This window comes from Populus nigra, chromosome 15 (assembly GCF_951802175.1).
Source record: "Populus nigra chromosome 15, ddPopNigr1.1, whole genome shotgun sequence".
Lineage (NCBI taxonomy): Eukaryota > Viridiplantae > Streptophyta > Magnoliopsida > Malpighiales > Salicaceae > Populus > Populus nigra.
The window spans coordinates 4604244-4613974 of record NC_084866.1 but is presented as its reverse complement, the minus strand read 5'-3'; the positions used below and the strand labels follow the sequence as shown (position 1 = coordinate 4613974).

Below are 9731 nucleotides of genomic sequence, written 5' to 3'. Positions count from 1 at the left end.
TTTCATACCTTTTGTTTTAACTATATTATCTCAAAAATTTTCATCTCACACATACTGAATACCATTTTCATGTTCTGTCAAGCTTTTAGTAACTACACATATGTTATTCGTTTGTATTGCAATCCAACAGTAGCATGCATCCTGCTTGCACATCCATCCTAACATACTAACTTATTGTATTTTTGTTTTAGTCTTTGTAAGAAACATATGGATGGGTCGGAAAGTCACAACAAAGCTTATTGGACCAAGGAATATTGCACATATTTTGTGACATATGCATCAAAGCTATCAAGAAAGAGATGAGGCCTAATACTAATATTAACAAAGCTAGATGAAAATATATTATCACTGCATTCAAAGAACAAACTAGGCATTCATTCACTAAATCATAACTGAAAAATAAATGGGATGGAATTAAAAAAGATTGGAGGATTTGGAAAAAGCTAATATTTGAAACTGGTGTTGGATGGAGCTTTGAACTTGGTACAATCTCTTCATCTGATGAATGGTGGACAACTAAAATTCATGTCCATTTTTTAGTAACTTACTATTTTAAATGAATTTTGTTTTCCTTAAAATCATGCAATCTTAACTTGTATTTAACTATATTTTGTTTATTATTGTTAGGAAATTAGAGAAGTAAGGAAGTTTAGACGTATCGGCATAGAGCCAACATTGTGTGCCAAATATGACACAATGGTCAGTAACATTATCGCAACTGGACAACATGCACGGGCCCTATCTCAAGAAATGATTTCTAAAGAAGATCAAGGTGGTGATGGATTGGGAAATTTAAGTAATGTTGATAAAAATCTCGAGGAAGGAAGTGGCGATTCAGAGGAGGATGTTATTCCTGATTTTGTGGAAGATGTTAGTAGGATGGTGGATGGTTGTAAAGTCGCAAACAACAGTAAGAACCGCAATGTGTTAAGAGAAAAGCTATTTTAACCTCCATACATACCTCAACCTACAAAAAAAGGATATGAAATGGGAGCTAAGTTATTCTCACGTTTAGATCGACTTGTTAAGAGTGTTTTGATAGCTAGTAATTGTATAGTGACTTCAAGAAACAAAAAAAGGTGTAGCATTGAGGAGGTAATGGAAGAGTTTCATTCAATACATGGTGTTGACTTCGGAAGTCCAATACACACCTTCGCAACAAAATGCTTATGTGCATGAAGTAAGAGGGAGATGTGGAAAGCAATGGGAAATTTTGAGAGGAAATACTCTTGGTTGAAAATAATGTATGAACGACAATCAAAATAGTAGAAAAAAAAGGGTCAATTTCAATATTTTCATTTGAGTATCCTGATTTTACATACGATAATTCCTTAAGTGATGTTGTTATTTACAAATTTTTTTTTGAAATTACTATTGTTTGTTTGTTGTTTGTCTTATCCTTATTAAAGATGTTGTGTGAACCATATGTTAATATAAGTAATATTTTTTTAACAACTTGTTAGGGGGGAAACAATGTTATTGTTGTCTATTGTTGTGTTCTTGGAAGGATCGCAATGACATGATAACTTCACATTGAATGGATCGCACTGTGAATTTTTTATTTTATGTTCTTCGTATAGTTCCTAATGACCTACTGTTAAGTTCTCTAAAATATGAACACAATGTCTTATATTGATATATTATAATGCTATTGTAATGCTTTTATGTAGTAATTGTACTGATATTTGTTAGCCCTATTGTAATTGTATAGGATCGGATAATCTAATTGAACAATGATGACTGTGTTACCATCATTTATGTTGAGAACAAGTCCCCAATTAAGTTGCAATTCATGTAAATTATCATAATATACCAAAATTGGTTTTGCTTGTTCAGTGTTTTTGGGTTGATTTAATTCAGGTTATGCATTTCATAAGAAATCCTCTTATATTTTAGCTAGTATTTACAGTTATATAGGTATTTCTACAAGGTACATTATATTGTAAAGATATCTCATCTAACACAATGACATAGTTAATTGGGAAGTCACCATCATCTTGTCATTTTTTGGTTAGTTTTGTTATGTTCATTCCATTGAAATCTTATTTCTTAGAAATAAATTATAAGTATACAGATATGTCAATCTCTTGTAATGTGTATTATCTTACAATGATTGGTATCCCTTCTTTTCTACTATGGTTTTTGATTTGTTCAACCTGTTTTAGATTGATTTATTAGTCACAACCTCTTGACTGTTAGGTGTTATGTTGTTTTCATTTTTTTTATATTGGGTTTGATTGTTAGGCAGCTTTGAATGTTAGGTGGCCATTTTGAAAAACTAATACTCAACTAATGGGTGGACATGCATACATTTCTATATATATTCAAGTATTAGTGCTTGTTGTAGTGTCATTTTCAAACTTTTATTTTTCTCATATTCAAACACATTATTTTTAGAAGTTGTTTTACATCCTATTATGTACAAGTTCTCCTTTAAAAGTAGTTAATTGTAAACATTATTTTAGCCATTGTTTGATAAAAAAAAAAACATGAGTTAAAAGTTACTCTTATAACTGTCATTGTTATCTATTACAAGGATAGTAAATACATATACAAGTTAAGTAGTTGCACTATTTTTTTAATGTTTCATTTGTTCACTAAACACCTACTAGGTGTTGCATTGATAATTAACAGTTCTTGAATGTATCATTTGTACATAAACATTTAGCAAACCATTCATTTTAATCTAAAATCAATATAGTGTCTTACCATGTATGAATTAAATTATTAAATCTTATATATTGTATGAATTATTTTAAATTGAACTGTAATTTATGCTTATTACAAATACAATATTTTATTTTCCATTATAAATATGGATGCCTAATGGTTTGATGCGCTATTTGATGGAGATTATGATAGTGTAATGAATTGCATTGTCGATTATATTAGCTATGGTGAAAGTGGTAACAATAATGATGGTGATGGCAATGATGATAATGAAGGTGAGTCCTTTTGGATAAGAGAGTTTGATCATCGTAAACTAGTATTATACATAGCTGGAGCGCTTGCATTGTATTATAATAATTATGTTTATAAGGAACCATGTATGGTTTCGTACAATACATGAATGCAATAGTTGAATGAAATTTTGCATGGACATTGGAGACGATGTGTGAACATGTGTAGGATAGATGCGAGAACATTTGAAAGTCTTTGCTTATATTTAGAAAGCCAATATGGGTTAAAAGCATCAAGAAGGATGAGTGTTTTTTAGAAGGTTGGAATGTTTTGTATACATTATCATTAGGTGCTTCAAACAAGGAAGTGCTGGAAAGATTTTAACATTATGGGAAAACTGTTAGTAGATATTTTAATAAAGTTCTACGCATGATATGTTTGCTTGCAGTGGATATCATTAAACCTGATGATCCTGAATTTTTAAACACATCACAGGAAATTGCAAATAATCCGAGATATATGCCTCATTTTAAGGTAACAATATTATAGTTTTTTAATATGTAATTATATGGATTACTAATTTCGATAATTTTAGGTTATAACTTATTTCACTTGTTTTTATTCGTTTTAGTTTTTTGTTCTAGAATTGTGTAGAAGCTATTGATAACAGACATATGTGGGCATGCGTTTCTACATAAAATCAAATATCATTTATTGGTAGAAAAAGGTGTACCTACACAAAATTTTATGGTTGCATGTAGCTTTGACATGTAATTTACTTTTGTTTGGGCTAGATGAGAAGATAGTACACATGACACACGAATATTTCTAGAGGCAATTTACAATCCTAACATCAAATTTCCTAAGCCACCAGAAGATATTAACAAACCAAAATATGTAATATTATTTATTTCAAGAAGAGGTAATTTTACTTTTATTATTGATAAGTAATTAACAAAGTTTGTAGATGTTATTGCAGGGAAATACGATTTAGTCAATTCTAGATATTCAAATGAATACAGACTTTTAGGTCTATATAGAGGTGAGAGGTATTATTTCCAAGAATTTCGCAAGTAAGACCAACCATGAACACGAGAAGAAATTTTCAATCGTGCTCACTTTTTAGTATGTTGTGTCATTGAACGTACATTTAGAATGTGGAAAAAAAAGATGGAGAATTTTGCAGAATATACTATCTTTCCCTTACAAAGCACAAGTTCAAAGTGTAGGGGCATCCATTGCACTACACAACTATATTAAAAGTCACAAGAAGATATTGCATTTAGGGAATTCGATCGCCATCCATGTCACAAACCCATGGAAACCACAGGCCTTCACATATGGATTTTGTTTAGGATGAGATTGTACCAAGTTTTATGGGATAATAAAAAAAGTGTTGTAATTCATGTAGTGGTTTGTAAAATTTAATGTTAATAAAATGCAAATTAATGCAATTAAAAAATAAAAAATAATCATATGTTTTTTTGGTAATATCATTACCTAGATCAATTTGACCATAATTTTATCCAAACACCTTACATATGATTTTTTAATATACATAAACTTCAATTAAAATTTTTATAAAATACATATCTAAAACAAATTAATCATAACTAAATATACTTTTTTAAAATTTATTTTTTTCAAACCTTAACCATAAAGGTTATATAAAATACAAACATTCTTTAAGCAGTATTGAAAAAGAAAGAAAGAAAAAAAGAAATTCTCCCTATTAAGATTTTTTTTTAAAAAAAAAAAAACAATAACAACAACAAAAGCAACCCTTCCGCTTCGTCTCTCTCTCTCTCTGCGTCTCTCTCTCTTTTAATAACAAAAGAAAACAAGAAAGAAGGAAATCAAATAGTAAGAGAAAAGGAAAAAAAATGTCAAACAACGAAGAGCTTGTGGAGGAAATAATCACAACAAATGGGGATTCGTTCGAAAAGGTGAAACAGAGGCTGAAGGACCGATCTAAGGTAACATTCAAATCTCTGTTTTTCTTGTTGGCTTTAGTGATTCTTATTGTTTTGACGAACTGGGCATGATTTGTTTTTGTTGTAGAAAATGGCTCAAACAAAGGAGATGCTGTCAAAACAAGCGAACCAAACCAAAGAGATCTTGTCTAAACAGGCTGTTAAGATTGCCAAACAAGCCGAGGAACATGAAAGGTTTATCAATAAGGTTAGCCCTTTTGTTTTTGCTTTTTTTTATTCATTTCATGATTGGTTTTTGGTTGAAACATGAAAGTTTTGTTTTTTGAATTCGTATAAACATTGGCTGGTCTTGCTATATATATAACAAAAAAAAAAAACAATTATTTTGCTGTTATATGAGCATGTTAGCAACAAAAGTTATGGACTTGATTTGCCTTTTGTTTTGTAGGTGACTTATCTTCTTGGTGTTCTCGGGTTCGGGGGTTTTTGCTTCCTTTTGGGAGCGAGTGAGTAACAATATACTGTTTAATTGATGGAATTTGTAACTGTCAATTGTTTTCAAGAATTCCTTTGTTGATTTGTTTGTTAAATGTTCAGGGCCACAAGATATCCCTTATGTGTATTGTTTCTTCTATTTCACATTTGTCCCTCTCCGGTGGATATACTACCGGTTCAAGAAATGGCACTATTATCTTCTGGTATGCTGTTCTTTTGTCTAATTTTTTTTTCGACTTCTCATAGGTACATGAACCTCTATATTTAAAATTTTGCCAGGGTATGCATCAAGAAGGTCATTATTAGGGAGCCATATGTTCAGTCATGTCTTTGCTATGGTGACCTAGAGCTTATCAAGACATGTTTGAGGAACTAGATGATGGATAGAGTAGAATGGTGTAACAGAATTTGTGCAGAACCCCGTATAGTTGGGACTAAAGGATTGTTAAGATTTTAAGGAATTAACATGACATAAGATGCCATCAATTCAAGGGCCCTTTTAAAGTATGCCAATAGAAATGCTTCTGAAGTAGCATGATTTGCAAAGCTTTCAAAAAATTGAGATATCTGGTCGCTAAATGCTTTGCTTTTAAGTTTTATTTACTTACTAGTCAGTACTTGGTTGTCTAGAACATCAATGACTAATTGACTTTAGTGTTTTGGTTTCAGGATTTTTGCTATTATGCCAATACGATCTTCTTGGTCGACCTTCTTCTATATCCAAAGAACGAAAAGCTTTTCATGGTTTGCTTCTCATTTGCTGAAGTAAGTAAATATGCTTGTGGCAACTCAACCTTTTAATTGATGAATGCTTCATTTTATCCTCTTCTCACTCATTTAAATGCTGTAGGGACCATTGGCATGGGCATTGATTATTTGGCGTTGCAGCTTGGTTTTTAGTTCTGCTGACAAACTTATTAGTGTCCTAATACATCTTCTACCTGGTGAGATGGTCCTTCTTCTCTCTGGGTTGCCTTGTATGGAACACCTCTTATCCCCAATAGAGTGAAACCATGCATGTATTCCTATTTTACATAAGCTGCTGATCTCTGCATTCATACTAATTTTGCGGTAAACCAGCTTAGCAAATTCTGTTTGAGAAACTTCTAATTCGCTTTCTTATTCATAAACCTAAATCCTGTGGGTTCTGCTGTTCAATTCGTTTTAGAGCAAACTTACAGTTATTTTCATGTATTAATTCATTGTTTGGTTTTGCTAACTTGAGTGTTGACTGTCTGTATTGAAAGGCAAATCAACATGTAGCATGTCTTAATCATATCACACTAAATAACTAGTGATGAGGGTTCTTAGAGGATAAAAAAGTTGTCTATTGTGATTGGACATGGGGCAGTTAAACCTGCAAAAACTGAGAAAATGTCTCCTTAAGAGAACCTATATATGCAAGTTATCTAAACAAATCAGACTTGTGCCACAACTGGTTATGTCTGAATTTGCTAAAAATTGAAACTAAATCTGGCCTCTGCACAAAGAAGGATTGTTCATCCTACTTCTGAGGTCTAATGTATTTGTGATTATTAACTTTCTAAGATTTTTCTGCCTCTATTTGTTTTGAACTCTCCTCTAGTCAAATTTTGGATCCAATTTCTATCATTAAATCTACCCTTTTTACAACTTCAAAGACCAAATTCTGCATATATTTTCATAATAGAAAACCATCTCTCTCCTATTATCCAATGTACTGCTGCATTTGAAAATCCCATTGTAAATCTATTTGGTTTCTAGGTGTTCTTTAATTAAGATTTCTCTATGTTATCTCATTTTAATGCCTGCTGCTCCGAGGACATGTAAGGATGACAATTCCAAACTGGAAGCGAGTGGAGTGACAATTTTGATACTTAAGAGTGTCCAAAAAAGCCCTGCCAGTTGTATTATGCTTTGTGACTTGGTTTATAGATTAAGAAACAACTAAACTAATTATCTGATGGATCAATGTGCTCTGTTATTGGCTCAACATAGGAAATGACTTACAAAAAATTTTAGCCTGTACAAAGTTTTGAAACCAATGCCCCTCAATCTATTGATAAATCTAATGAAAAAAACAAATTTCAAGCTCTCAACAGCTGCTATTTTTTCCTGGAAACCAGCAAGGAGTGGCCTATGGAGCCCTTTTAAATGAAGGGCCAGTTATGTTTTTTGGTCAGTCATTAGTAACTCTCCAGAATTTATGAGCTGTTTTCCTTTCAGGGTTAGTTTTCTTTACTATTCGGTGGTGGAATCCTGCAACCTTCGAAGCCATGCATCCAATAGAAACTTCCCGCAGAGTCTCATGGCCATATGGAGTGGAAGACAAATCCTACCTTTTGACATGGTTGTTCTGGGTGCCCTTGTTTGCTTATACCCTGTGGCAAGCTCTTTATTTCCTTATCGTCAATGTCCTACGTAGGCAGAGGCTATTAAGAGATCCTGAAGTCATGACTTCTTACAGGTTCTGAGTTCTCTGTGAACATGGATATTTGCACATGGTTTAACTATATGCATTATCTTTTGCCATGCGTATAATTATAACTTGTTAGCTTGAAAAACTTTTCTCCTAATAGCTGTTTTGTCTGTTAGGGAGCTCTCAAAAAAAGCCCAGAAAGCAAATAATATATGGTGGCAATTGAGTGGTTTGCTTGGGGACCAGAATCGCCTGCTGATGTACATTCTGTTGCAAGCAATATTTACTGTGGCAACCATGGCACTCACAGTTCCCATCTTTTTGTCCTATGAATTGCATATGGTCTTCCAAATACTCAAGGTTTCAGCGGCTGCATGGAATGGAGGAAGCTTTCTGCTAGAGGTAATGCCTAAGCAGGTGATTCTCAAAGAGAAGAAGAAATCAGAAATGCAGCCAGCATCTACTCAGCTTGACCAATCATCAGTTTTGGTCGAAAATGCAATGAACACAGAAATCTCCACTGGGTGAACGGGTCCTGACAGATATGAATCCATGATTTATAGAACGTTAATGGACTTGTCATACGGAGTGAAACTCATTTTGCCTGCCAAGAAATTAGCTTGTAAAAGTTAAAAATGTAGTTTACTAATAAATCAGCAATAATTCCCTTGTATATAGGTGGTCTTCTTATTACGTAGATTTAGTCGATGGTATCAAGATTTCATATTTTTCTTCTCTTTCTTTCTTTCTTTTTTTCTTTTCTATTTGTACATATGCCAACTCTAAATTTTGATTCTACTGCTAAGATGGGGTCTTCTTATAACGGAGATTTAGCTATTATTTGATATTGTGTTTTAAATGAGGTTGCATAAAATTTGAAAAAAAAAATTGTTTGAATTTTTTTAATGTTTTTAAATTGTTGTAATACGGTAATATTAAAAATAATTTTTTAAAATAAAAATATTTATTTTAATATATTTAAAAATAAAAAATATTTTAAAAAATAATTGTTATTAACTTTTAGAGATCTACTTGGTGGAGGGTATCAAGATTTCATATTTTTTATTCTCTTTTGTTTTTATTAGTATTTGTACATATTCGTAACCGAATTTTCTATCCTACGTGGATTGAATTAGAAAAACAATAAGATCATTTCATTTTTAAAACCGATAAACCTCGGTCATGTTTTGGCTTAAGCAATCTTTTTTTTTTTTTTTCTTATTGAGCTTTATTTTTTTTTGTGATCTTTGATCAAATATCTAGTTTTATTGTAGATGAAGTAATTGCTATTTAACTTCTTAGTAATTCCTTATTCTTTTACAGTAAGTTTTATTTTTTATTATTTTATTTTATTATGGGACTATTTGCTTTGAGAGCTTTATCAAAAAAGTTAGCTTTCTCTAAAACAACTTATTATCCTCTTGAAAAAATTTACTTAAAGTCGTACGTTCAAAATAAATATCATACAATATAGTTAAAACTCTTGAATTTAGCTTATAATAATACCATTTTGTAATCCAAAAATTTATATACTATAAACTTCATGTTAGCATTTTAGCCATGCACTTCTTGTCTAAACTTTTCATAATATCTTTGCACTTTAGATCAAACTATATACATCATACAATATTGTACAATTCATTTAAAATATGGTTTTTAGACATGAAATCGTTGTAATTCAAAGCATCCATAGCTGCCACTATAGTGGTTTTAGTTATATTATCAGACAGCTTTGGTCCTTGTTTAGTTAAGAATTTTGTCAAGTTCAAGGTAATAAAATATAATAGCATCTTTAGTTACTATCTTTTGAAGTCCAAAACTTTTTAAATTTATCACCATGTACCAAAATAAGTGATGGTGAAATTTTCTTTATCAAAATAATAGTTGCCAAAACAACATTAATTAGAACAACCGCTTCTTGAAATAGAAACATGTTGATTTTCTATAAAAATAACTAAAACTTTTATAAATAAAAATTTTAGCTTCTCAACAAGCAAGTAATA

At 31.4% G+C, this 9731-nt stretch overlaps 1 protein-coding gene and 1 pseudogene across 1 annotated transcript; both read left to right on the top strand.

Annotated features, from left to right (window-relative positions):
* Window positions 1–207: 207 nt before the first annotated feature.
* Window positions 208–1266, top strand: LOC133674422 (uncharacterized; annotated as a pseudogene).
* A 3400-nt stretch (window positions 1267–4666) lies between these two features.
* Window positions 4667–8425, top strand: LOC133673733 (glycerophosphocholine acyltransferase 1). Its single transcript, XM_062094608.1, has 8 exons — window positions 4667–4877; window positions 4963–5082; window positions 5284–5341; window positions 5433–5533; window positions 6000–6095; window positions 6181–6274; window positions 7536–7776; window positions 7905–8425. The coding sequence occupies exons 1-8, from the start codon at window positions 4785–4787 to the stop codon at window positions 8254–8256; spliced, it is 1155 nt and encodes a 384-aa protein (XP_061950592.1). The 5' UTR covers window positions 4667–4784; the 3' UTR covers window positions 8257–8425.
* Window positions 8426–9731: the final 1306 nt, after the last annotated feature.